The sequence below is a fragment of the Hypanus sabinus genome, chromosome 2 (assembly GCF_030144855.1).
Source record: "Hypanus sabinus isolate sHypSab1 chromosome 2, sHypSab1.hap1, whole genome shotgun sequence".
Classification (NCBI taxonomy): domain Eukaryota; kingdom Metazoa; phylum Chordata; class Chondrichthyes; order Myliobatiformes; family Dasyatidae; genus Hypanus; species Hypanus sabinus.
The window spans coordinates 86367546-86395331 of NC_082707.1; the positions used below are offsets into that span (position 1 = coordinate 86367546).

General features: G+C 41.7%; 1 protein-coding gene across 8 annotated transcripts in view; it reads right to left on the reverse strand.

Moving 5' to 3' along the window:
- Positions 1-212: 212 nt before the first annotated feature.
- yeats2 (YEATS domain containing 2) overlaps positions 213-27786 on the reverse strand; it is a 156140-nt gene continuing 128566 nt past the window's right edge. For all 8 annotated transcript variants that reach the window (XM_059949731.1, XM_059949724.1, XM_059949693.1 and 5 more), the window contains 8 exons: positions 24818-24926; positions 23293-23369; positions 22222-22301; positions 20267-20465; positions 17951-18177; positions 5177-5251; positions 3116-3189; positions 213-795 (listed from right to left, as the gene is read on the reverse strand). In XM_059949731.1, the coding sequence (XP_059805714.1) occupies positions 663-795; positions 3116-3189; positions 5177-5251; positions 17951-18177; positions 20267-20465; positions 22222-22301; positions 23293-23369; positions 24818-24926 (974 nt within the window). In that variant the 3' untranslated portion in view covers positions 213-662. The remainder of the gene's footprint in view (positions 796-3115; positions 3190-5176; positions 5252-17950; positions 18178-20266; positions 20466-22221; positions 22302-23292; positions 23370-24817; positions 24927-27786) is intronic.

A 27786-nucleotide genomic window follows, 5' to 3' on the forward strand; every position in this document is an offset into this window, starting at 1 on the left:
CCTTGGCCAAGAACTGAGAATCAAAGGCAGCGCCAAACTCCCATTAGTCAGCTCAATACGTTATATGAATGCTGATGTGCTGCAGGTAAGATCTGGCCCACACTTGAGATTCAAGAGCAGGCAGGTGAAAGAGTTCTGCGGTGAAATCGTTGTACCTCAGCCACCAAAGAACTTCCTCAATAAAAGATGTGACTTTAAATCAGAGCCAGTACCATTTTGTGATTTTTTTTATTGTAATAAACTAACAAGCCATGGCGATCTGGCTCACCGGGTACATTCCCCGAACACAGAGAGACAGCTTTAGGTCCTCCTGCACAGCATAACAAGTACAGACTGCAGCTCTGTTATTACTTTCTTTCACTCATCAGACCAGTGGTACGGCCAACAAAAGACATGTCACTAGTGGTATTGCCCTTTAAGGTCTTTATCAACAAAAGCAATGAGTCTACCCCCTCCCATCTTCTACAAGTACTAGTTTCACCCAACGTTGTTTGACCCAGAAGCTTTGTTGAGTGTGAAAAATGTGTATTCTGAAGCAGCACGGTGACACTCTCTCCCACTCTCGGCAGGGTAGGAGGAGGACAGAGTGCACTGACGTGGGGACAGTCACAGGTCCGTCTTAAAGCAGGAACAGCAATGGAGTGGTAGAGGACTGAGGCTTTTCATCGTTCTTGCTCTTGCTGCGAAGTCTGCTCACTTCTCAGGACGCCCATGTACTTGTTGGTGAGAAAGTCGCAGACAGAAATGTTGCAGATAGCTTGGTGCACGTTGGTTAAACTTAGCTCTTTTGGTGCCCTGAATAAAACAGAAACAGAAGAATCACTATTTCCAAACCAGACAGCTCATAGACCACTCAACTTATCGTATGTGCTGTCTCTTTGGTAGATCTATTTAATTTGTTCAACTAACTTTGTGCTGTTGATTCCCTTGTCAATGACTCTGACAATTCTGACTTGAAGACCACTATTTAAAATCAGTTTCACATTCTTCCAAGAAGGTAGTGCAAATCATAATAATTAATTATGTAAAAAAAACAACTCAATTCTCCAAGGTCTCTTTGCCTCTTGGCTGAAAAGCTGGTTTGCTAACAATGAATTGTCTCTGATGGTGGGTTTTTTGCACTAATATGTTGCTTTGCTTCACTGAGTTGTATAGTTTATGTTCTGTGTGTGACTGAATCTACTTGTCTATGATGATGCTGCTGTTAATACATTTTTCACTGAACCTGGACTTCACTATGCTTGAGCACATCAGAATCAGAATCAAGTTTATTATCACTGACATATGTCTTGAAATTTGTAGTTCTGTGGCAGCAGATTAGAGCAAAATATAAAGCAAATACTATAAATTACAATAAAATTAACATACAGTAAGTTACACTGGGTTCCCAGACCATTCAGAAACGTAGCTAAGATGTTCAGCACGGGTCTTTGGGCTCCTGTGCCGCTTCCCTGATGGTGGTAATGAGAAGAGAGCCCGATCCTTGATCTTTCTTGGGCCCCAACTCTCTTGTAATTCACACTGAACAACTAGTACACAGTGACTGATCTCACGTGGCTTACTTATATGAACTCAATTGCACTTGTTTATTTATGTGCAGTTGGAAATCTCGGGCACTGGTTCAGCATTACTGTGCAATGGACAGCCAGGGAAGTGGCAGTGACACCGACGCATCACCCCTTTCTGATCTTACTTCAATGCAGATTCTCTGGTGAAAGAATGTAGAACGAGGGACGACAGTTCCAGGGTAAAGATTGAGATGAGAAGGAACTTCTGCTCACAGAAGGATGTGAATCTCTGAATTCTTTAACCCAAGAAGTTGTGGATGCTTGAGTTCTTAAAATGCATTCAAAACTGACACAGCCTTTGGGACAACAGTGCATTAACGGAGAAACAAGAAGAAATATGAAGATTGAGGTCAGAGTTACTAACTAGATTACACTGAACTCCTGGAAGAGTGCTGGAAATAATTTCAAAAGTAACCTTCAAAACAGAATAATTTTTTTCCATGGCAAGGAAAACATATGTTTCTACTTTGAAAGCTCATCTTCTTTTCAACTTTGGTACAACTGACTGTGTCATCTTCCTCTTACACTTGAGTTGCAACTGAGGGGCACGATTCCCAATGGGTTCACCCTGAATCACAGATATAGTACCTTGTACCTCTATAGCTTTCTCTTTGCACACTGGCATCATTACTTATTGAGTCTTCCAAACTTCCATGCTTTCCCCTGTCCTCTTCCTGATCTATATGCTGCGAACTTGGGCCGGTTTCCTCTCCAGGCTGGGAATACCTAACTTATGGACATCCCGTACAAACGAATGAATGCCGGTGGGATGGATGGCATAGATTTGCTGGTTGGCGGCAGGTATTTTCTGTCAGGTGGGTACAGGACATGTCCCTGTAACTTCCCCTACCAGCACATCCGCTTCCCTGGAGCCACAAGAGCCGGGAGCTGGGTCAAGCTGAGCAGAATTACTTACTCACTCACTGTGTAAATAAGGCCAACTGATGGCTGCTCTTTCTGTATCTGTTCAGTCTCACTGCTGCTGTGATCCTCTCCCACACACTAATTTTGTTCATTTCTGACTTGCAAGCAGATCAGGTTACAAACAGTTCACAGGAACTGCCTGTAACCTTTAACTCTTGTCATCTCCCTCACAGTCCTCTTATCTCCATGTAGTTAAACTGCTGGCTTTAGGAGTCATTTGAAGATGGAATATAATTTCCTTGGGTTAAATATTGGGAGGTTTATAGCCAAATAATTTTAACTTCAGCTACAGATTTCACTCACAAATCATGAGTCCATCTACCCCAGCACCAGTGAAAGCTGAAGCAGTTTCTAACCATGTCAAATTCTAGTCTTAGAGTTGAATTTATAAACACAAATACCTCAAAATAAAAACATCAGCACCATTCACCAACTGCATATCTGTTGCTTCTGAAATCTCATCACCCTTCTGTTACCATGCTACAACCCCAACCTCCTACTCAGTTAACATCAGCTGAAAACTTTATCCTCCACCAAGTCCTGCTCATTCACTTACATCCTTTGCTACTATGGGTGTCAAACCTATTACCCCTCAATCAATTAGAAATAAGGCAGAACTGTACCTGTTATGAGAAGTATTCTGGTATGCAATTCCCAAGGACTCTCGAAGAATGTCACTTACAAACTGTTCAGTGGCCTAGAAACAAGGACGAGACAGATCAGTATCAGATAAGGATATTATTTTGCTGAAGGTTGGCTGCAGCTTCTGCCAGCCCTTTCATTCTGTATCCTGCTCTCAACTACACAGACTGAAGTTCCCACTAACAGAAGAATCAAAATCAAAGCCAATACTGCTTTAAAAATGTTCGCTTTATGCCACTTCGCTTTTACAAAAGACCTACATTAGTAACCTGTTTTTGCATTACAAAGAGGATTTTCGCTTTCATGAAAATTTTTCCCATATAAATTAATGGTTCTTTGCATTATGCCATTTCAGCTTAAGAAAGGTTTCATAGGAACGCTCTACCTTTGTAAAAGGGGGAGACACCTGTACACGGGAGAAAATAGCTTTTTTGACGATGTTTCATCTCATAGGGTTGAGCACAACTGTTTTAGTGACAAAGTATCTCACATAGCCATTGTCTGTAGACTGCTCAGTTAGCATCCAAGTACTGAAATTTACAACCTGCAGTGCTCATTAATCATAATCACAGACACAGGAGGTACTGCAGATGCTGGAAATCTAGAGTAATACACACAATGTGCTGGAGGAGCTCAGCAGGTCAAACAGCATCTCTGGATGGGAATAAACAGTTGACGTTTCAGGCCAAGACCTTTCATCAGGACATCAGTATTGCTCATTAATCATAATACAGGCTTCCCCCACTATCCGAAGGTAGAGCGTTCCTATGAAATGGTTCGTAAGCCGGAATGTCGTGAAGTGAAATAAGCAATTACTATTTATTAATAAGGGAAAAATCTGTGAACGTTCCCAGGCCCAAAAAATAAACTACAAAATCATGCCAAATAACACACAAAACCTAAAACAGTAACATATAATAAAAGCAGGAATCATATGATAAATACACAGCCTATATAAATTAGAAATACTTTTCTGCATTTATTGCAGCACTGCAGCGTAGCAAAAATCTCACTACATAGCGGAAGCAGTCTCACCGGAAGCACTTTCTCCAGTAACCTTTAAGCTATGAAGCTGCCAAATCATACCAAAAACACATAAATATACACAGCCTATATCAAGTAGAAATAACATATGTACACTGTAGTTTCACTTACCGGAATTGGGAAGACAGCGAGCACACTGATGATGGTGTGTTAGGCCGAGTCTTTGGAGGTTAGGGTGATCAGCAATTTCATCACAGTTAAACACTTGCTTATACGAATAACCACCTTCTGTAATTATTTCAGTTCTGCTGGGAACTTTTCAGCAGCTTCAGTATCTCAGCGGAAGCACTCTCTATGAAGCTTTAACTTTAAGCTATGAAGCTGCCTTTGCCTCAGAAACTGATCAAACCACCCATGACAACCTTTAAATTCCACTTTTGCAACACTTTCATCACCATCGTCCAGTGCTTTCTGTTATTAAAGACTGACTGATTTCTCCTTAAGTATAAAGTAACTTACAGAACACCACGCTTTGTACACCTATTAATCCACTCAAGCAACAGACTTTCCATTTTATCCATTATTGGATGCCAACTAAAAGAGACTTTGCTACAAGCAGAACCAACAGCAACATTGGCAGCTTTCAAGATTCCTTCTCTCTGTGTATAAATACTGTAGTGTGAATGGTGGACGCAGGCAAGTTCAACGCATGGACAATGTCCTTACTTCGTTCACCATGATCAAAACACTTAATTATGTCTAGTTTTACGCTAAGTGTAACACCCTTACGAGCTCTTTTAGGCTTTTCCAATACCTCAGAACTCATCTTGCTAACGGATGCACAAAATAAATTGACATAAAGCAGATCCTCAGAGGCAAGCATTTAAGCTATGGCGGCTAGAATGCAGTTCTGGGGGAGGAGCCTTTTTTCGTAACAGCGAGGTGTCGTAAAGCGAACATTTGGAAGACGGGGGCCACCTGTATTACATAATCACTTCAGTGTATCTCTGTTTTCTGTACCAATGTTGAAAACGTAGTTGGGTTCATCCTGACTTTACCTTTATAATCATATCTTCAATCACAGGGGCGAAGACGTGGCTCTCCAGTTCCAAAGGTTTGATGGCAACACCGATCTACCGCAGGATAGAAAAGTAGTCAGTGTAAGGAAATTCAACAGTACAATGGCGACAGTCAATGCAGGGAAATTAACTAGCAGACAGTGCAATGAAGTTTACTGGTAAGAGAGGTACCAACATGTAGGGAAGTTCAGGAGCAGAAAGAGGGAAAGTCAGTGCTGGAAAATGCACCAGCAGAAACGAGGCAGTCAATGCAGAGAAATTCAGCAGCAGGAAGAGTGACAGTCACCTCTGGGAAATCCCAGCAGCAACAGAGACAGTCGATGTAAGGAAATTTGTCAGAACCAGGAGGGATTGACTTGCAGGGAAGTGAACCAGAAGGGGCAATACTCACAGCAGAGATATTCAGCAGTCGGAAGAGGATAAACATGCACATAAATATGTTCACACCGAGTTACAGTCAGTGTAGGGGAATCTACCAGCAGAACCATGACATGGATATGACTCCATATTCAGTGCAGTGAAATACAGCAGGAGAAAGGAGAGCAGTCCCTGTAGGGATATTAAACAGCTCAAAGTACAGATTAGAGGAGATTTAGTGGAGGCAAATAAGCAGAAATATGCAGTGATATTCGCCAGTGGAAAAGGTGCAGTTAGCTTGTGGAAATTCACATGAAGAAAGGGTGACTGATGTGCCAGGAAATTGACCAGCACAAACGATGAAAATGGGAACTCCACAAACAGAATAAATGGCTTGAAGCAAACAGTTTCTGCCGACACACTGAGAGTGTCAATAAACACTATCTGATGCAGTATTTTTCAGAAGGGGAACTGGGTTTATTGATAAAACGAGATCTCTGAATTTGTCATCAGAATGCATTGGTTTAAGATTCAGTTTAATTTACTGTCATACACAGCAGGGTGCAATGAAATTCCTCGCTCGCATGCAGCTCATAAAGTAAACAGTGTACATAACAGTAATATCAACAAATAATGTAATGGTCAGAAAATAACAGAAAAGTGCAAAGATAATCGTTCAAAGAAAAATGTTATACTGACAATAACGGAATAACCAAGAATCGGAGAACACAGCAGCACCACCTGGAAGGGGTTGTACGAAACCTAGTGGTTCAATAAGGCAATTTGGAATTATATTTTAAAATATTGCCTGTTTCAATATTTAACCTATATTAGTTTAATTTTAAAACATACTTTTATCAGACTTGATTTTAAAAATATAAATATTATAACTTAACCTATTAGCAAATGCAGACAGTGTATCTGAGTGGTAGAACATGGGAATTTATAAGCAGTGAGACTGCCGCAGTGGAGTAAGTCTGCAGTTAACAGCTTTGTCTGGAAGCTGTCCAGCTCACTGACAATGTGTCGTATGTGAGTCTGACATATTCTGACACATAACACGGAATAGGAGACCTTGCTTCAGAGTTGGTCACTTATGACAGTGCAGATTAAAATGAGGTTGGTGTGTACTAGTGAGTACATATCTTTGTAGATACTGAACCTAAGCTGGATAGAATAAGGGGGCTCATAATACTATCATAACAGGGTCAAGGGACAAATCTTATATGTTATGTTGCTTCATTGATGGTAGTCTGAGGGAAATCAGGGCCAGCTGGAAGCTGCCAGTCCATATAATTAACTTAAAGAACTCAATCACACAGATTACTTATGAGTCTCATACAAATTATCTTAAAGAATGGTGCAGCAAATAGATCTATGTCTCCCAGCTGCAGTGACTTTCAGTGCTGTCTGGGTTATGACTGCATATTCTTGCTGTGACCACATGGATTTCACACCAGGTGCTCTGGTTTCCTCGAATATCCCAGAAACATATGAGTTAGTAAGTTAATTGACCACTGTGAACTGTCCCTAGTGTGTGTGGTCACATGAGTGGTGGAATTTGGTAAAGGTTTCTGGCATTGTTAGGAGAACAAAATGGGGTCAGTGTCAATGTGTGCTCGATGATCAGTGCACACTTGTCCGTTTCAGCACTTGGTCACTCTACGATAATATGTGGAATTGGGGATAAAATGAAGTTGTGTAAGAGGAGCCTGAGATTGCAGTAATAGTTACTGGTGGAACGTAGTGCCAGATTTAACAGGCAAGAGGGTCCTCTAAGGACCTTCAGTAGAGCTTAAGATTGTCTGGGCATTAGACATTTGGAAAGGGCTGAAAAAACAAGTTTAAGCCACTGTAGGAGCAGGACAGAGTTAGAGGGGGGAACTGAGGCTTTGCTTAGGCTAGGGTGTGGTTTCTGTCAGGTTTCTCTTTCTTTCTTTAGTAGTGGCTAGCGAGAGTGGTGAGAACAGATTCCAGGTCTGTGATATGCTCCCCATGCAAGATGTGGGAGATCTGGAACACATCCAGTCTTTCTCATTGCTACATCCATGAGAACCATGTCAAGGAACCGCAGCTAGAATTGGGTGACCTTCCGAGTTCAAAGTAAATTTACTTTGAAAGTAAATGATCTTAGAATAGCCATCTCACATGTGAAGTGGCAATTCCAGACCAAACTTGAATCTTGAAGGATGCTAACCAGCTGTGGCAGGGCTTGAAGCAACATCACCTCCTACAAAGCAAAATCAAGTAACATTTATGACAACAAGGTTTTGCTCCTAAACGAGCTCAATGCCTTTTACAGTTGCTTTGATCAACAGAACATGCAGGCATCTTCACGAACTACCACGGCTTCCATGATTTTAGTCCCCCAGGCCCACGTGAGAGTATCCTTCTTAAGGGTGAACCCACAGAAATAACTAGCTCAGATGGGTAACCTGGCTGAGTACTGAAGATCTGTTTTAATTAACTGGCTGACTTTTTTAACCTGTCGTTTCAGAAGTCTGAGGTACCCACTTACTTCAAAGAAGTTTCAATGATACTGGTGCCCAGGGAGAACATGGTAAATTGTCTTAGAAACATAGAAAATCTACAGCACAATACAGGACCTTCGGCCCACAAAGTTGTGCCGAACATGTCCCTACCTTAAAAATTACTAGGCTTACCCATAGCCCTCTATTTTTCTAGGCTCCATGTACCTATCCAAAAGTCTCTTAAAAGACCCTATCGTACCCGCCTCCTCCACTGTTGCCGGCAGCCCATTCCACACACTCACCACTCTCTGCATAAAAACTTACACCCGACATCTCCTCTGTACCTACTCCCCAGCACCTTAAACCTGTGTAATCTTGTAGCAACCATTTTAGCTTTGGGAAAAGGCCTCTGAATATCCATACAATCAATGCCTCTCATCATCTTATACACTTAATGACTATTGTTCAGTGCACTTAAATCCACTGTGATGAAGTGCTTTGGTCAGGAAGCGTATCAACTCCTGCCTGAGGAGTGACTCAATCCACTTTAATTTGCCTACCATAACAACAGGTCCACAGGAGTTGTTATTTCATTGGCTCTTCACTCAGCTCTGGAACATCTGGACAGTGAAACTGCATGCCTCAGGCTGCACTTCATTGACTACAGCTCAGCATTTAACACTATCATCCCCTTGAAACTAATCACTAAGCTCTAAGACCTAGGCCTTGATAAATCCCTGTACAACTGGATCATTGATTTCCTCACTTGCAGACCCCAGTCAGTATGGTTTGGGAAAATACCTCCTTCACATTCATCATCAGCACAGGTACACCACAAGACTGTGTGCTTAGCCCTCTGCTCTGCTGACTTTATAGCTATAAATGTGAGGCTGAGCACAGCTCCGAAGCCATCCTGTTGCTGGTCGAATCAAAGGTGGTGACGAATCAGCATATAGGAGGAAGACTGAAAATCTGGTTGAATAGAGCCAAAACAACCACCTCTCACTCAACACCAACAAAACCTAACAGCTGATTATTGACCAAAGGAAGAAGAAACTAGAGGTCCATGAGCCAGTCCTCATTAGGGGATCGAAGGTGGAGAGGGTTAGTAACTTTAAAGTCCCTGATGTTATCATTTCAAGGGAAGTGTCCTGGGATCAGCACATGTGCAATTACAAAGAAGGTACTACAGCGTCTCTATTTTCTTAGAAGTTTATGCAGATTAAACATATCAAACTTTGACAGACTTCTATAGGCACACAGTGGAGAGCATCCTGACTGGTTACATCAAGGCCTGCTTTGGAAATAGCAATGCCCAGGAATGGAAAAGCCTACAGAAATGGGGTATACAACCCAGTCCATCACAGGCAAAGCCCTCACTACCATTAAGCATGTCAACAAGGAGCACCGTCACAAGAAAGGAGCATCTGTCATCAAGGACTCCTGCCATCCAGGTCATGCTCTCTTTACTCTGCTGTCATTGGCAAGGAGATGCAAGAGTCTTAGGTCCTGCTACAGAAAGCTACAAACTCAGTCAGTTCCATCATGGACACTAAATCCACAAGCATCAAGGACATCTTCAAAAAGCAATGCCTCTAAAAGACAGCACCCATCGTTAAGGCCCCCCATCACCCAGGACCTGCCCTCTTCTCATTGCTACCATCAAGGAAGAGGTACAGGAGCCTGAAAACACACAATCAACATTTTAAGGAAAGTTTTGTCCCCTCCGCCATCAGATTTCTGAATGGATGATAAACCCATGTACACTATCTCACTTTTTTTTGCTTTCTATTTTGCACTACTTCTTTAAAAATATTTTTATTCTAATTTATTGTTTCTTTATTGTGTAATGCAATGTACTGCTGCCGCAAAACAACAAATTTCATTACATATGCCAGCGATATTAAATCTGCTTCTAATTCCCACACCACCAAGTTCAAGAATAGTTATTACCCTTCAACCATCAGATTCCTAAACCAGCATGGATATCTTCACTCACCTCTGATTCCACAACTTATGGACTCACTTTCAAGGACTGCACAACTCATGTCCCCAATATTATTTACTTATTTATTATAATTTTGTTTTGATATTTGCACAGTTTGTCTTCTTTAGCACATTGGTTGTTTGTCAGTCTTTGTGTGTAGCTTTTCATTAATCCTATTTATTTGTCCTATTGTGTATGCCTGCGTGAGAATGAAACTCAGGCTGGTACAGGTTGAGCACACATTATCTGAAGTAACTGAAGCCAGAAGAGTTTTGGATTTTGGAATTTTTTCATTTATGTAATAAGTTATCTTGGGGAAGGGACCCAAGTGTAAACACAAAATCTATTTACATTACATATACACTGAAGGTCATTTTATGTAATATTTTTAATAATTTTGTGCATGAAACAATAATGTGTACCTTGAAACATCAGAAAGGTGCTATTACTACCTTGATCAACCTCGCTGCCTTCATCAGCAACGATCTTGATAAACTCATCAATGAATTTCTCTGCTGCTTCATGAACCCTTGATCACCACATATCTTAAAAAATACTGTGCCTTTTCTTAAATTTCTGCAACCAAGTTGCTGAATATACACCATTATCTTCAATTTTCAGTTCATTGTGATAAATCTGTTTCATTTTTGATCAGCATACTGTTAAGTAACATATGTTCACTTGCGTGGTGACAAGTCCACTTTTTCAATATATGATTAAGACCGTTTTACACTTTATGCATTGTTTTTCCATTTTTTGTTAACTTTCATTACGTTCAGATAGAACTTTAACAGGTCATAGATGGTGGTTGTTCCAAAACCATTCTCTTTTGACAGATGCTTCATACTTACACTGATGTCAGGGGTTTCCAACAACTTGGCTTTGTGCTATTGATAAACATAAAAGCTTCCTCTTTCGTTTCACTGTTACCCACAGGGGTAACTGCAGGCCTTTTTGACATTTTCAAAAATGTCAATAGCTCACAGCACAGAGCAGAGAATAAGCACAAAACACAAGGTAATCACTGTGATAAATATACAAAGGTCTGGCTATAATGACTGCTGAAAACAAACGGGTGCCAACAGGGCCCCACTCAGGGTATGTGAGGTTACTTCTCAGCGTAGGTGGTGTGCAGAGAGCTGTGCATTGCCTGAGAAGCTTCCCAATGCCTTACGGAACCTCCATTTGTGCCGTCGTGTCAGTGCTCAAAAGAATTTCAGAATTTGGATTTTCAGATAAGGGATGCTCAACCTGTATAAGGTAATGTATACATACTTTGATAATAAATTTACTTTGAACTTTGAACCTTTGGCTCATTTGAGTGAATGACAAGGTGATAGATAGAGAGGTAATCTAGGTTGCAGGAGGCAGGTTGCTGGGTGACTGCAGGGAAGGAAATGGAACAGGAAGGTAGTGCAGAATACAGACAGACAGACATACTTCATTGATCCCGAGGGAAACTGGGTTTTGTTACAGCCGCACCAACCAAGAATAGTGAAGAAATATAGCAACATAAAACCATAAATAATTAAATAATAATAAGTTAATCATGCCCAGCGGAAATAAGTCCAGGCCCAGCCTATTGGCTCAGGGTGTCTGACATTCCGAGGGAGGAGTTGTAAAGTTTGATGGCCACAGGCAGGAATGACTTCCTATGCATCTCAGTGGAATGAGTCTCTGGCTGAATGTACTCCTGTGCCTAACCAGTACATTATGGAGTGGATGGGAGTCATTGTCCAAGACGGCATGCAACTTGGACAGCATCCTCTTTTCAGACACCACCGTCAGAGTCCATTTCCAACCCCACAACATCACTGGCCTTACAAATGAGTTTGTTGATTCTGTTGGTGTCTGCTACCCTCAGCCTGCTGCCCCAGCAGACAACAGCAAACATGATAGAACTGGCCACCACAGCCTCATAGAACATACCCCTATGAATATTCCCCTCAATATCAGACATACCTCTTTGGATGCTGTTGGGGCTGGTGATCGACCCGAGGAAAGCCACAGCAGCCAGGTCTCTGGCACTGAGTCTGGCCCTGTGGCTCAGAAGGGAAGGGAGAGAGAGGAGAGTGGTTGGTGTGGGGGAATCAATAGCTTGGGGAACAGATAAGAGATTTTATAGACATGAAAGGGACACCTGGATGGTATGTTGCATCCCAGGTGCCAGTGTCAGGGATGTCTCAGATCAGGTCCTCAGCATTCTTAAGGTGGAGGGTGAGCAGCCAGAAATCATGGTACATATTGGCACTAACTATATAACTAGGAAAAGGAAGCAACACACACAAAATGCTGGTGGAACACAGCAGGCCAGGTAGCATCTATAAGGAGAAGCACTGTTGACATTTCGGGCCGAGACCCTTTGTCCTGACCAGCATTTTGTGTGCTTTGCTTGAATTTCAATATCTGCAGATTTCCTCGTGTTAACTAGGAAAGGGATTGAGGTTCTGAAAAGAAAATATGAGGAGCTAGGAAGGAAACTGAAAAAGAGGACTTGAAGGCTAACAATCTCTGGTAATGGTTTGCTGCCTGTGCCTTGTGTCACTTAGGGTAAGAATAAGATAATTTGGCAATTGAGTGTGTGGCTGAAGAACTGGTATGAGGGCAGTGTTTCTGATTTGTGGATTATTGGAATCCCTTCTGGAGAAGGTATAGCCTGTACAAAAAAGACAGGTTACACCTGAACTTGAAGGTGAAGATGTCCTTGCGGGCAGGCTTGCTGGAGCTGTTGGGGAGAGCTTAAATTAGTTTGGCAAGGGATGGGACCCAGAGTAATAGATCAGAGGTTGGGGCAATTTGTGTCAAAGTAGATGCAGCATTCAGAAAGACTGTGAAAGAAGTTAGGCAGTGGACAGGGCATAACGGCAATCAGTTGAATGGGTTGAAATGTTTCTGTTTTAATGCAAGTAGTATTAGGAACAAAGGTGATGAACAGAGCATGAATTGGTACATGAAGCTGTGACATTGTGGCTATTATAGACACTTAGTTGTTACAAGAGCTGGAATGACAACTGGATATTCTGGTATTTTATGTGCTTCAAAAGGGACAGGGAGAGAGTTGAGAGGTGGGGAAGTGGCATTGCTAATTAGGGGTAGTATCACAGCTGCAGAAAAAGAGGACATTGTGGAACAATTGTCTACTGTATCAGTGTGGGTGGAAGTCAGAAACAGGAAGGGTGCAGTCACTCTTTTAGGAGTATTCTCTAGAGCCCCCAATAGCAACTGAGACACTGAAGAGCAGATCAGGAGGCAGATTTTGAAAGGTGCAAAAATGACAGGGTTTTGTCATGGGTGACTTCAACTTCCCTGACATTGATGGAAACTTCTCTGTGCAAAGGTTTAGATGTGGTGAGATTTGATAGGTGTGTCCAGGAAGGATTCCTGACACAATATGTAGACAGGGCAACTAGAGAAGAGGCAATGAACCAGGTCAGGTGTCAGACCTCTCAGTGGGAGAGCATTTCAGAGATGGTGATCACAACTCTCAGATCTTAACCATAACCTTAGGAGGATTTACATAGGAGCAGATGGTATGGGGAAGTATTTACCTGGGGGAGGGGGAATTGTGATGCTATCAGGCAGGAAATTGGGAACAGATGTATGGGAAACTGCACAATGGAATTGTGTTGGTTCATTAGGGAACACTTGCCTGGGGCTCTGGATAGGTTTTTCTCATTAAGGCAGAGAAAGGATAGTAGGGTGAAGGGACCATAGTTGACAAAAGATCTGGAATGTTTAGTCACAAAGATTAATGAAGCATACGTAAGGTTTAGGAAGCAAGAATCAGACAGCCAGGAAGAAGCTTTAGGATGGACTTAGAAGAGTTAGAAATGTACATGCGAAGGCCTTGGCCGGTAGGATTAAGGAAAACCCCAAGACTTTCTACCTGTACATCAAGAACAGGATGATGACCAGAGTGAGAGTAAGAATGATCAAGGATAAAATATGCCTGGAGTCAGAGGAGGTAGGAAAGGTCCTTAGTAAATACTTTGCTTCAGTATTCAACAGAAAGGGGGTCCTCGACTAATGCGAGGACAGAATAAATCAGGCTGAAGTACTAGAATATGTCAACGTTAAGAAAGTGTATGTGCTGGAACTTTTTAAAAAACACTAGGATAGATAAATCCTAATTGAACGGTATATACTCCAAATTACTATGGGAAGTGAGCGGAGATTGTTGCACCTTTGGCAATGATATTTGCATCTCCACTGATCACAGTAGCGCCAGAGGATTGGAGGGAGGCAAATGTAACTCTTCAGTTCAAGAAAGGTAATCAGAGTAACCCACGGAATTATAGAGCTGTGAATCTTATGTCAGGAGTGGGCAAACTGTTGGAGAGGATTCTTAGGGACAGGATTATAAGCATTTGGAAAAGCATAGGCAGATTAGGGATAGTCAGCATCAGTCATATAGGTTGTGCCTCACGAGCCTAACTGAAGTGTGTCATTGATTACAGAAAATATAGCAAGAGATAAATAGAAAGTAGAAGCAGAAAGGGATTGAAGTCCAGTGGTGATTGTGAGTGGATATCCTGTGGCAGCAGTGAAGTAGTAGAATGTAGAAAATTGGATAATTATGGACCACATTTAAGTGAAGAATATTAACTTCCATACAAAGAAGGAAAAGCAAACTAGATCATGTCTGACAGGTATATTTCCTAAGTGTAGATAGGAAAATTTTCAACAACATATCCCGGAAACAACAGGGGAGAAGTCCATTGAATATTTAATATAAAGTTATGAGCTAGACCTAATAAAATTAACAGACTGATTTCAATGTTGTGATTGAAAAGTAAAATGAGAAATGGCTACTTTTGAGTCCGGCTGTGCTCCTTACACTGAGACAGTAACTGTCCAAAATAAAATGGAAAAAACTGTAATGAAGCATGGAATGTATTAAATAAATAACACTTTCCACTGCACCACTACAGTTACAATCATACGGACAGCGCAAAAAGCAAAACCCAGATTCTGAATGACGAACAAACAATGAAAAGTTACAAAGCAAGTGGTTAGAGTTGCAAAGTCGGAAAGAAACAGAAAAAAGTTAAGAAAATTTATAAGTTTTTTTCAATTAGCAAAAAGAATAATCGGGGAATTACAACCCATTAAGAACATAAGAAGTAGGAACAGGAGTCGGCCATCTGGCCTGTCCAGCCTGCTCCGCTTTTCAATGAAATCATGGCTGATCTGGCCATGGACTCATCTCCACCTACCTCCCTTTTCCCCATAACCCTTAATCCCCCTACTATGCAAAAATCTATCCAACCTTGTCTTAAATATTTTTACTGAGGTAGCCTCCACTGGTTCATTGGGCAGAGAGTTCCGCAGATTCACCACTCTCTGGGAAAAGCAGCTCTTCCTCAGCTCCATTCTCAAACTACTCCCGTGAATCTTGAGGCTACGTTCCCTAGTTCTAGTCTCACCTACCAGTGGAAACAACTTATCTATCCCTTTCATAATCTTCTATATTTCTATAAAATCTCCTCTCATTGTTCTGAATTCCAGCGAGTATAGTTCCAGGTGACTCCTCATTGTCTAATCCCCTCATCTCAGGAATCAACCTGGTGAACCTCCTCTGCACCGCCTCCAGAAACCAGTATATCTTTCCTCAAGTAAGGAGATCAGAACTGCACGCAGTACTCCAAGTATGGCCTCACCGGTAACCTGTATAGTTGCAGCTAAACCTCCCTGCTCTTCAATTCCTCTAGCAATGAAGGCCAAAATTCCATTTGTCTTCTTGATAACCTGCAAACCAACCTTTTGTGATTCATGCACAAGCACTCCCAAGTTCTTCTGCACAGCAGCATGCTGCAATTTTTAACCATTTAAATAAGCTGCTTTCATTTTTCCTTCCAAAGTGAATAACCTCACATTTACCAACATTGTACTCCATCTGCCAGACCCCTGCCCACTCACTTAACCTCTCTATATCTCTCTGCAGACTCTCCATAGCTTCTGCACAATTTAGTATCAGCAGCAAATTTAGATGCATTACACTCTGTCCCCTTGTCCAGATCGTTAATGTATATCATGAACAGTTGTGGGCCCAGCACTGACCCGAGCCACACCGCTCACCGATTGCCAACCAGAATAACACGCATGTATTCCAACTCTCTGCTTTCTATTAGTTAACCAATCCTCTATCCATGCTGATACATCACCTCCAACTCTATGCATCCTTATCTTATGGATAAGTCTTTTATGTGGCACCTTATCAAACACCTTCTGGAAATTCAAGTAAATAATGTTCATCTGTTCCCTTCTATCCACTGCACTTGTTATATCCTCAAAGAACTCCAGTAAGTTGGTCAAACAGGACCTGCCTTTGCTGAATCCATGCTGCACCTGCCTGATGGATCCATTTCTTTCCAGATGCCTTGCCATTTCTTCCCAGATGCCTTGCCATTTCTTCTTTAATGATAGCTTCAAGCATTTTCCCAACTACAAATGTTAAACTAATTAGCCTATAGTTACATCCCTTTTGCCTACATCCTTTTTTGAACAGTGGCTTGAAATTTGCCATCTTCCAATCCGCCAGGACTCGCCTAGAGTCCAGAGGATTTAGGTAAGTTGTCACCAAAGCTTCTACAATAACTTATGCCATTTCTTTCAGTACCCTGGGATGTATTCTCTCAGGACCAGGGGATTTATCTACCTTCAGGCCCACAAGTTTGCTCAGCACTACCGCTTTAGTAATAGCTATTGTATTGAAGCCCTCACCTCCCATCACATCCATAACATCTCTCCTTAGCATGTTAAGACGAGTCCTCCACCATGAAGGCCGACACATAATAGCCATTCAAAGCGTCTGCCATTTCCCCATTACCCAATATCAATTCCCCCTTCTCGTTCTCCAAGGGACCTATGTTCACTTTAGCCACCCTCTTCCGCTTAATACAATTATAAAACTTTACTGTTTTTATATTTTAGTGGTTAGTGGTTCTTTGTCGCTTTTTAAAGTTTTCCTAATCTTTCAGTTTCACACGTCTCTTTGTATGCACAAGCTTTTCGTTTGATGCCTTCTTTTATTTCCTTAGTTATCCGAGGCTGGCTCTCCCCTCCCTTACTGTCCTTGCTTTTAACTGGAATATACTTTTGATAAGCACCATGACAAATCTCCTTTAAAGTCTTCTACTGTTCCTCAACCATCCCACCATATAGCCTGTGATCCCACTTTAAAAACACACAAGGAGATGCTATAGATTTTACTAATAAGACCAGTATTTTTTGCCCATCTCCAATGATCGCTTGAACTGTGGTGTCCTCAGGCTCTACAGACTAGGCTGACAGATCTAGAATCATACACAGACCAAACTGGGTAGAAACAGTGACTTAGTGAATCTGATGGAATTTTATATCAAACTGGTAGTTTCATACTCACCTTGCTAATCCCGGGCTTTTGAATTCCAGTTTTACTTAATTAATATAATTCAAAGCCACCATACTCTCACTTCCCGATCAACTGCCCTGGTCACAAGTCCAGCAATATGCTTTACAGAGTATAGAGAGAAACGATTTTCATTTTCTGACCATCAAGGAATATGCGGGAGTACTCTAAAAATTATGGCCAGGTCTTTCAGGAACGGTCGGGAGATTGTTCTGTGGAGTAAATTCACTACACCTCCAGAAACAACTATTGGTGTTGGGTTAACATTTGACGAATGTAGATATCAGGTGATATGAGGAAAACCTGGATGCAAAATATTAGAACAGGGATCTTCCATGAACGTGGGGGCAGGCTCCAAAAAGTACAAGGACAATTTCACTGGGAACAAATAGAGGTAAGCTAGTGCAGGAAAATTCACCAGAAGAATAAGGAGGACTCAGTTAGAAAGCACCAAAGTACTCATGCACATTTTATGGAATTAGGGATCCAGACTTTGCCAAACACAAACAGATAAGTATCGACTACAGATTGATTTCCTGATATAATACCTGTTGGGCCGTGTCTCTAGCATACTCCAAAGCTGGCATTGTGCCCATGTAGAATTTGACCTCTTCGTCAACATCCTCCAGCTCTTTCTTGACCTTCACTTTGGAAGGTTCAATTGTATTAATGATGTCCACCTCTTCATCACTCTCAGATTCAGTTTTCAAAATATTCTCTACTTCCATGAGCCTCTGGCAGAGTTCATTGGCCCCAGTATATGTGGCAGGACATTCTGAAATACAAAGATAAACATCTAAATGGTTCCAAGAGTCTGAAAATAATGAGTCCTGTTAATAACATCATGAAGTTTTCAGTAGCCGTTAAGTTTGTATCCTGGTGCCCTACTTAGCATTGTTCTACAGTAATCAGATTCGTCACAGTACAGTGTTCCTGAATCTGGAGTCCAAAAGTGCATGCCACACAGTGCTTTAAAAACGTCATGTTTCTGTGCCAGGAACCTGATGTAAAACCCTGTCTCCTGCAGGCATTCCCACAGGAGTGAAATAGTGATCTCGCTGCCTCGAGGCTCGGTATACTATCAAGGCACAGTGAAGAGGCTGACACTGGAGAACAGGAAAGTGAAGTGGTCTCTCAACATTGAAATACATTGCTCAGTGACGTGGAGTTCATGGCTAGTGAACACAAGTTTGCTACCAGAGAGAAATCTCAGGCCTGGTAGAGCTTGTATGCACACAAAAGAGAGGACACAATGACATCCATCAGCTTCAATCGAGCTGGGCTCCTCCAGATGGGGGTAGTTGCTGCCAGTCACCAGTAATGATTCAGACTCATCTGTGGCCTAGGTGCAGGGCTGAGCTCCAAGTTCTGACTGCACCAGTGGGGAGGACAGGAGTTAGTGTCACAGCAGTGCTATAGTAATGTTACAATGACCCCTTTTGGTGTTGCTTCCTGAGCACTGCGAGATTCTAGTACAAAAAAGGACCTAGTATGTGACCAAACTATTAACACAGGGAAAATGTTATAAACAACATTCTCTCCAGAGAAGAAACTTTCAATTCAATGCCAAACTGTTTCATTTTTAATGCAGGGTATAGAATCCAAATCCCCCAACTATCTGTAAATATTGACAATTTAGTACATAAATGTAAGGGGTCAAGCTAACCAGTGGCAACTTGTTCCACAAAGTGACTTGTGTCTGATAATACATTAGACATATATTTATATATTCCAGATTACTTTTAAATGTTGATCTAATGTTATCCTAGCAAACTTAACCCTGCAATAAACCACTAGGCAGGCAAGGATACCATGACAGACTATGAAGAAGTCTGTAATTTGACAGACTGTTAAAATGGTCTATAGAATAGCTGCCGGGGTACTAATGTCAGTTGCAATATTTAGAAACACTCGCTAACAAAAAGGCACTAACAGAATGCTGGAAGAGCATCAGATAATGGTTGAATATGGAACTAATATCAATTCAGACAAAAGGGCTGATGCCACTTTTTGGATAATTTGTTGATTAACACTTTGCAAATATTGGATACAGGGAAAAGAGAAGCCTTATTATAAGGTATAGGAGGAGGAATTTCTACAAACCCATTGTACAGGGCACTAGAAAAGCCTCCACTGTTCAGAAATCTTCGCTGTAAGGTATATGGAAAGAGTAGTCTCTACTCTGCATAGGGCACCAGAGAAGGCACGTGTGCACAGAGTACACAGGGTATGAGAGAGACCTCCACTCCAGACATGGAAAGATGGTACACCGTTCAGATACATTTGCCGTATAGGTGTACAAAGTGCTTCCTGCGCACAGAACACATAGGGCTAGAAATACTTTCTCACAACTATGAAAGTATTGTGCTCTGCAGAGGAAAACTGGCCCAACTTGGGAAAGAGCAACTTCACACTTAACTTAGGGCTGCAGCACTGAGAAAAACAATCATTCCCTGATATTCTGCACAGTTTTGTTCAGCACTAGTTACTTTCTTAGCCTAACATTTCCACTGATGACGCCAACAGTAGCAAAAATTCACCTGCAGTGTGACTTTCCCCTTGCATGTGGTAAAGAGAGATACAAGGTAATCAGCAAGCCCAGGGTGATGAGTCTTTTTCCTGTGAAGTAGGATATGTGTCCACCCCATCTTCCAGCTAAACAAACTGTCTTCAATACGTTTAGGTTAAATGAAGTCCATTAAACTTACCATTTGTCGGAAGAATTGCCCTAATTTTTCCCTCTTCATTTGTAACTTGAAGGGGATTTCAGCCTTTCTCCGCAGTAAAGAATTTGACAGGTTACTTTGGTTGCTTCATCTTTCTAACCATAATCCAGTTATTGTTTGGTCTCTTGATCAACTTACCTGGCTCATTGTCTATTTGGGTCAGTATATCTTCCATCAGTTCCTCTTCGGCAGATGTCTCTGGATCAGGGGGTGTGTACCCACGATGGCGACACCAGCACACTATCTGTTTGGTCTTCATGGCTTCTGCACTGCTAAACCGCGGGCATTTTTCCAACACCTCCTGCAGAACCTTTCTCACAGCTACTGCACGCTGCCACTAGGAGGGAAAAACGGGTAGAAAAATGTGAGGTTGCCTTCTTTACAAAACACTCCTAAAAATAAGTGTAAAATAATAAATTAGAAACATTATCCTCAGAATGAGGCAGTCAAAAAGGCCAAAAGAATTCCTGGCTTTCATCTGAAGAGGACTGTTGAATAAAGTGTGGCTTCAGTTCGGAAAAGCCTTGGTCAGACTATATCTGGAACTCTACTTGTACTGTACGGCCCAAGAAAAGGAACAAGGAAGAAACCTCAAGTTTGCTTCACCATTCAGAATAACTCTGCACTCTCTGTGACTTAGGTCCACTTAACTGCCCAATCACCATATACTCCCAATAGCTTGATAAACAGAAATCCCCCAGTCAGGCTCAGTTACAGGATTTAAAGCCTTCTGAGGTTTCAATTTCAAGTATTTCAACTTTCTGCTTAAACAAATTTCTCATGAGTTTAGTGACACTCTCTGATGAGACTACAACTCTGGCTTCAGATCTTCCAGCCCGAGGCACCGCATTTCACCATCCGACTTGGCAAACACACCCAAGATTGTTGTAATCGCCTTTCATTCTTCCAAATTCCAGCAAGAAAAGTCTCAGTCTTACTTACCCTATTCTCACAAGAAATCCATCTCCTCTGAGATCCAAAGCAAGGACACTTATGGGTACTGAGAATAAAACTGCAATCAATGCTTCAAATAAAGCTTTTCCAAACTCATGAACAATCTCATCATCACTTCCCCTTTGTACTCCAATTTCTTGCAATAAATCCATTGTCTTTCTCACTGCTTCTGATTTGCATGTTTACCTTCCATACTCTATGAACAAGAACATCCAGATTTCTTCGTGTAATCGATAAACAGAAAAAAATAAATGATGCCTCAGGCTTTTCTTTACACCCCATTAAAATAACTCCCATTATCATCTTTATGAGGTCCATATTTGTTTTTGCCGACTGTTTTTTCAAACAATTATAAGGTGTGGGAGCCATATATCTGTTCTCTATCTGGTTTGTATTCTGTGCCGAGCATTTATTATGGTAAGGGAATAAGCTATGTACTCATGCTTATTTTGTGGCAGTTTAAAGCTTGGAACCACAGAGGTCATATCTTTGCTGTCTGCTGAGATAACACTCAATAATGCTGAATTGTATGTCTGCTAATTGCTAATAAAGATCAGAATAAGGAATTCGACTCATTGGAGCTGTGGCTGTGTCATACAAGAATGACAACTCTGTGGGGTTGCAGGCTGGCGGCAATTGTTTTGTTGTGATTTTGGATCAATTCAGGCCAGCTTTGCTGCTACATAAGGGCATCAACTTGTTTCTCTCTCCACAAATGCTGCTTGACCTCATGAGTATTTTCAGCAATTTTAATTTTTACTCAAAAGAAGAGGAGAGTGCAAGATAGAATCCCCACATCACGCAGCATTTGGGCACACCCTGTAACACAAACTGACAAGTGGCCCTTGTATCATCTTGTACAGCTCCTGTCCAACCAAATCTACTGGTCCCCACTCATAATAGTCTCAGCTACAACAGGACTCCAAGCAAGGGCTAATTGCTTTATATAAATACATCGCTAGCAAATTAAAGCTAATTTTGGTTATGCTTTCAAAATCCTCTAGAAATTTTCATCATGGATTAATGAACAGCAGTCGGGTGGGGAGGAGGGCAATCCTGCTGATTTGCTTCAACTTACGGCAAAATGCACTGGACTGAAATTTGAGCTGGACTCACGAACACCATGAGTTGGACCTTACCTCTGCAGCTCTCCTCTTCCCAATATTCCAGCTGTAATACTGTTCCAGAGAAATGGCACAGAAGGGATGAGAGTCCTCAGCTGTTGGAGAAAGTTTACTGATCAATAACCGCATGTGCTATACAATCACTACCGGCTACCATGGATGTTAGAGAAATGAGGTGATGAGACAGCAGAGAGTGGTTAACACATCACATCAACTAGAAAGTTATTAGCAAAGTCAAGAAATAAAGAAAATGAAGGTCTCGGCCCAAAATGTCGACTGTACTTCTTCCCATAGATGCTGCCTGGCCTGTTGCGTTCCACCAGCACTTTGTGTGTGTGTTGTGAGAGTATTAAAGTGATGGGTACATCACCTAACTATACATCACATGCCCATCACTTTAAATTGGAGAGAATGCACCCATCCCTAATTGTCTCTGGTCTTCTCAAGCTGTCACAATTGCACAGCTTGATACATAGAGTAATTTATCATAGGAAGCAGGTGGTCAGCCATATTGGTCTAGGAGAATGGAGAAGATGACAGCTTCCAATCTTAAACCATTTAGTTCTTTTTCCGATTCACAGAATCTGGTAGCTTTATGATAACTTCTATTTCTTCATTCAAATTTTCATACTGCCAGAATGAAATTTGAACTGGCATTTCCTAGATTATTATAATCCTATTGTACCACTGCTTTCATTCTGTTCCCTTTTCACAAACCCTGAACGTCGGCAGCATCTGGAGGACATGAAACAAATTCAAGACCCAGCTCGAACCATAATATAATCTACACCAAAGAGGGAGATCGTTCCCTGCATACCTGGTCAAAATTTACCTCAACCCAACACACTTAGTACATAAATAGTCTGATGTAAATTAGCTTTGTACAACAAAAAGCTCATTGAAAATTAAAACAAATCTGCAGATGCTAGATATCTGAAATAAAAACAGAAAGTCCTGGCAACAGGTCAAGCTGTGTCTTGAAACCGTTTCTCTTCCTACAGATGATGCCCATCTTCACAGTTTGTGAAATGGTACCACTGCATTCAACATTAGTGTTTGAAATGAAAATCAAGGAGCTTTACTCACTTTTCTTGGGCGTGATCAGGGGTAACTTCTTCAAGATGGCAGAGAGTAGCTGATGCATATTTTCAATATATTCAAGGCTAAAGGCAGCAAGGGAGGGATGAGATACTGATTATATTTTGAATCTCTAAAAAAGTGCTAACTCCAACACCCAGCTAAGACCTATCTTTACTTTCAGGCATATTACCATTCTGACATGTGTCAGAATTGATGGTACAGAAGGATGCTATGTCAACTAACATTTTCTAGTTGAAGCTTTAATATGCAACACAAATTATTAGCAGGATCTCTTTATCTTTTTCCTCTCTATTTTTCTTCTGGTGTTACAGGGTGCACTAGAAGGAGACTGCCTGTGGACTGCTATTACAGGGGACTGCCGGCACTAGAAGGGGACTGCCTGTGGACTGCTATTACAGGGGACTGCCGGCACTAGAAGGGGACTGCCTGTGGACCGCTGTTCCAGGGGACTGCCAGCACTAGAAGGGGACTGCCTGTGAACTGCTATTACAGGGGACTGCTGGCACTAGAAGGGGACTGCCTGTGAACTGCTATTACAGGGGACTGCCGGCACTAGAAGGGGACTGCCTGTGAACTGCTATTACAGGGGACTGCCGGCACTAGAAGGGGACTGCCTGTGAACTGCTATTACAGGGGACTGCCGGCACTAGAAGGGGACTGCCTGTGAACTGCTATTACAGGGGATTGCCGGCACTAGAAGGGGACTGCCTGTGGACTGCTGCTACAAAGGACTGCCTACAATAGAAGGGGACTACCTGTGGATTGCTGTTACAAAGGACTGCCTGCAATAGAAGGGGACTGCCTGTGGATTGCTGTTACAAAGGACTGCCTGCAATAGAAGGGGACTGCCTGTGGACTGCTTGCAATAGAAGTCGTCATATATTTTGTTTTCACTTGTTTAGATACAGCACAAAATAGGCCCTTCTGGACCTTCAAGCTGCACGGCAATCCCCCGATTCAACCCTAGCCTAATCATGGGCCAATTTACAATGACCGATTAACCTACTAACCAGCAGGTCTTTGGACTCTGACAGGAAACGGGCACACGGAGGAAGCCATGCATTCCACAGGAGGTCATAGGGACTCTGAACTCTTAACACCCCAAGCTGTAATGGTATCGCACTAACTGCTACACTACCTTTCTCATCTGCTCTCTGTGAAGCTACGCACTGGTTGCTGCAAAGCTATTTGACTGTGCTGGACTTCGTACATACAATCCCTGCATTTAAAGATTCACACCTTCTCTGGGTGATCAAAGAAGAATTACCAGGATTCCAATGCAGCAGACATAAATATCAAATATAACTCAGCTCATTCTGTACAGGCCAGAGCATGCCTTATAAGTGGATGAAGCTTCACCCTGAATCTAACGAGGGAGTGTTTGATGGTCAACATAATGGGAGCCTTATTCAATATCTAACATGTACAGTACTTGCTGTTAAAAATTCAACAAACTAGGAGATATCCATAGAAAAAAAAATTAAAAATCAAAATTAAGCTCTGGTCTTACTCAATCATTTCAGATGCCCCAAGCAATACTGCTCGTTCCACTTTCACAGTGCCAGCTGTGCAAATCGTGGGGCTGAAACAAGTTCCTGAAGACCCAGGTTCTGGCTTGACTGTACAAAAATGTAAGAATGACAAACAGACATTATACTGCTTGGCTATCAGTCAGCAAACCATTCCTATTTCTGTTTGCTTTTTTTTTACATTTACACACAATATCTGATGCTTAAGTTAGTAACACAACAATTCTTAAATGCTTTCTCAAAACTTCACTGCCTTTTGAACATTTTGAAGTGATGATTAACCAAACTTAGGGCTAAGAAAAATATTTCAAGGTATTTCCCGCAGGAATGGAGACCAATATGATATTGATAATCTTAAAGTCTGCTTGACATTCACAAGCTTCTTCAGTTATCCTTATAGTAGAAATCCTTCATCTCCCGAATGGTTTAATCTCTCCTGCGCTCTAATTAAGCCATTGCCATCCTTCTGAAACTGTAGTGAACAAAAATAAATTCAACACTCTAGTTGTGGACCTAATGTGGAGAAAATGGGATCTGTGTAGATAAACATCATGGTCAGCATGAATGGGTTGAATTCAAAGGCCCATTTCGATGTTGCACAATTTCCTTTGACTTTATCGGCTCCTAAATTCACGACAGAAGGAAGCATTGAGAAATGAATGGAAACGTTAAGTGGTGGGGAGGGGGGGGGGGGGGAAGAACAGCATGGGAACATGGAAATACTAAATGAAAGCATCAACTTCAGTAGAAGGAAAATATACTGAGTGACGGCACTAGATTTCTGTGGGGTGGGGAGTATTTCTTCATTTTTCCCATCATGGGAGTGAGTGAAGGAACGGACTCTGTTGCTGGTAAAATTACTGAATGACTGAATTGACTACTGACGAAAAGAGATGGAGTTCCACAACAATAAAAATTATAACTTATTTCCCTTATCCAGCCACCAACTTTTCAACTGGACTGAAGTCAGGAAGTGAAGATCACAGTGGATCTACATACCAAACCCTGAAACTGTCTCCGCAAGAGGTCATCCTGGCAAGGGCCACATCTACTACCCACCTTCATCTCCTCTAGTACTCTCTAGAATCAATGAACTCCTTGTGACAGACACAGAACCACAGTGCTGTTAGTTTAAGAGCTTTAGGATTTTGACAAAATGAAAATGACGTAATGGTTTGTCTCTAAACTGAATGATACAGAACTTGGAAACAAATTTGCAGGGAATGGTGTTTCCACACACAACTGGCATTTTCTTGTTAAATGGAAAAGCTCGCAGGCTTGTCAGGTGTTGTTGAAAAAGCCCTTGATGGATTTCTGTAGTGTGTTCTGGAGATGGTACAATGTGGAAGGAGGTGGTGGACTTGGTGTCAATCTCAGGGGCAGTTTTGCCTTGGAAGGCGCTAACCATTTTAAGAACTTACAAGCTGCCCTTAAATCATTATGCAAAGAGCAATCCAACATTGCTGATTCCCACCATTGAGCTGGTTGGAATGCCTAAGATGTAAAATACATAAATTCTGCCCTACTCTTTTAGTCACCGAAATGACATTGCTGGTCCAGTTTAAGGTGACAAGAGGACTTAGATGGTGTGGAATTTTGTATCAAAAATGCTGGTGATAACCAAGGGCACATTATTCGACTTTCTATTGTTGGGAAATAGCATTGCTTTATACTTGGTGTTGCAAATGTGACCTGCCAACTAAGAGCTTATATCTGAATGTTGGCCTGGTATTATTGTAACCAGACTTATTTACAGTACAAGGAATTGTGAAAGGAACTGAACATTATGGAAAATCATACAGGATTAAATCTCCACAATGATGTAACTGGCTGGGCATGGTGGTGGGACAGTACTTGAGATGGAGAATTAAATACAATTAAAAAATACAAGAAAAAGTTATTATCTATGAAGCTCACAAAACTTACTTCAAATATCTTTCCTATAATGAATCGATCAGAACTGAACACAGTTACACAGATCGGAGAGCCAATGAGATTGTATTATGGCAAAAGGCAAGTCAGAGCGGGTCCAGGTCCTTGCTAAGACAGGAATTAATTCTAGCCGTAACCAACCTCTTGAAGCACTTTATTACAGTAAATGTTTGAGCTATAGGCAACAGTAATTAAGGCAGTTCATCCTGCTCTTTTAGTGTACAGAATAATTAATTCCCTCTTGAGTCAAGTGGTCACCTCAGACTACAGCAGTGAGATTGAAGATATCCTTGAATACTTCAGCCATTTGGTACTCAGCCTGGTACAACATCGGGGCCTGATGCATTACGAGGGTTCACCCTTGAGGAGGATGTTCAGAGGTTGGCCTCCAACACAGAGATCACAGGGTTTTTGAGTTTCACACAGATGTAGTGCTATTCAAAATCCTCATAAAAGGCACTGAGCTCATTAGGGAGTGAAGATCACTGCCATTTATCCTGTTAGGTTTCACCTTAGAGGAAGTAAATGTGTACAAATCCTGCAACTGCTGTCATATATATCCAATTCAGTCTCTAGCTTCATTCAGTTACCTTTTTGCTCCCATAATGTCCTTCCATAGTTTATATCTGGAAAACTTGTAGAGTTCTGGATTGCTGGTAATGAATACCACAGATCTAGCCCTCTAGAGACGGCCAATCTTTTGGTTCATTCAGGGTTTCTGGTTTAGGAAGACTTGGTATTTCCTCAAAGTGACAAACTTGGGCACACAGGTCTTGAAGAAGTCAGTGACACTTTTGGCATATTAATTCAGATCCATAGATGAATCCCTGAATATGGTCAAGTCCATGGATTTAAAGCAGTCCTGTAAATAGTTTTCCATCTCCCTTGACCATACCTTCACCATCCTCACCACTTGTACTGGGGTCCTCAATCTCTGCCTATATGCTGGGTGTAGAAGTACAACCAGCTGATTTGACTTGCCAAAGTGCAGGCACAGGATGGCACAACAAGTGTTCTT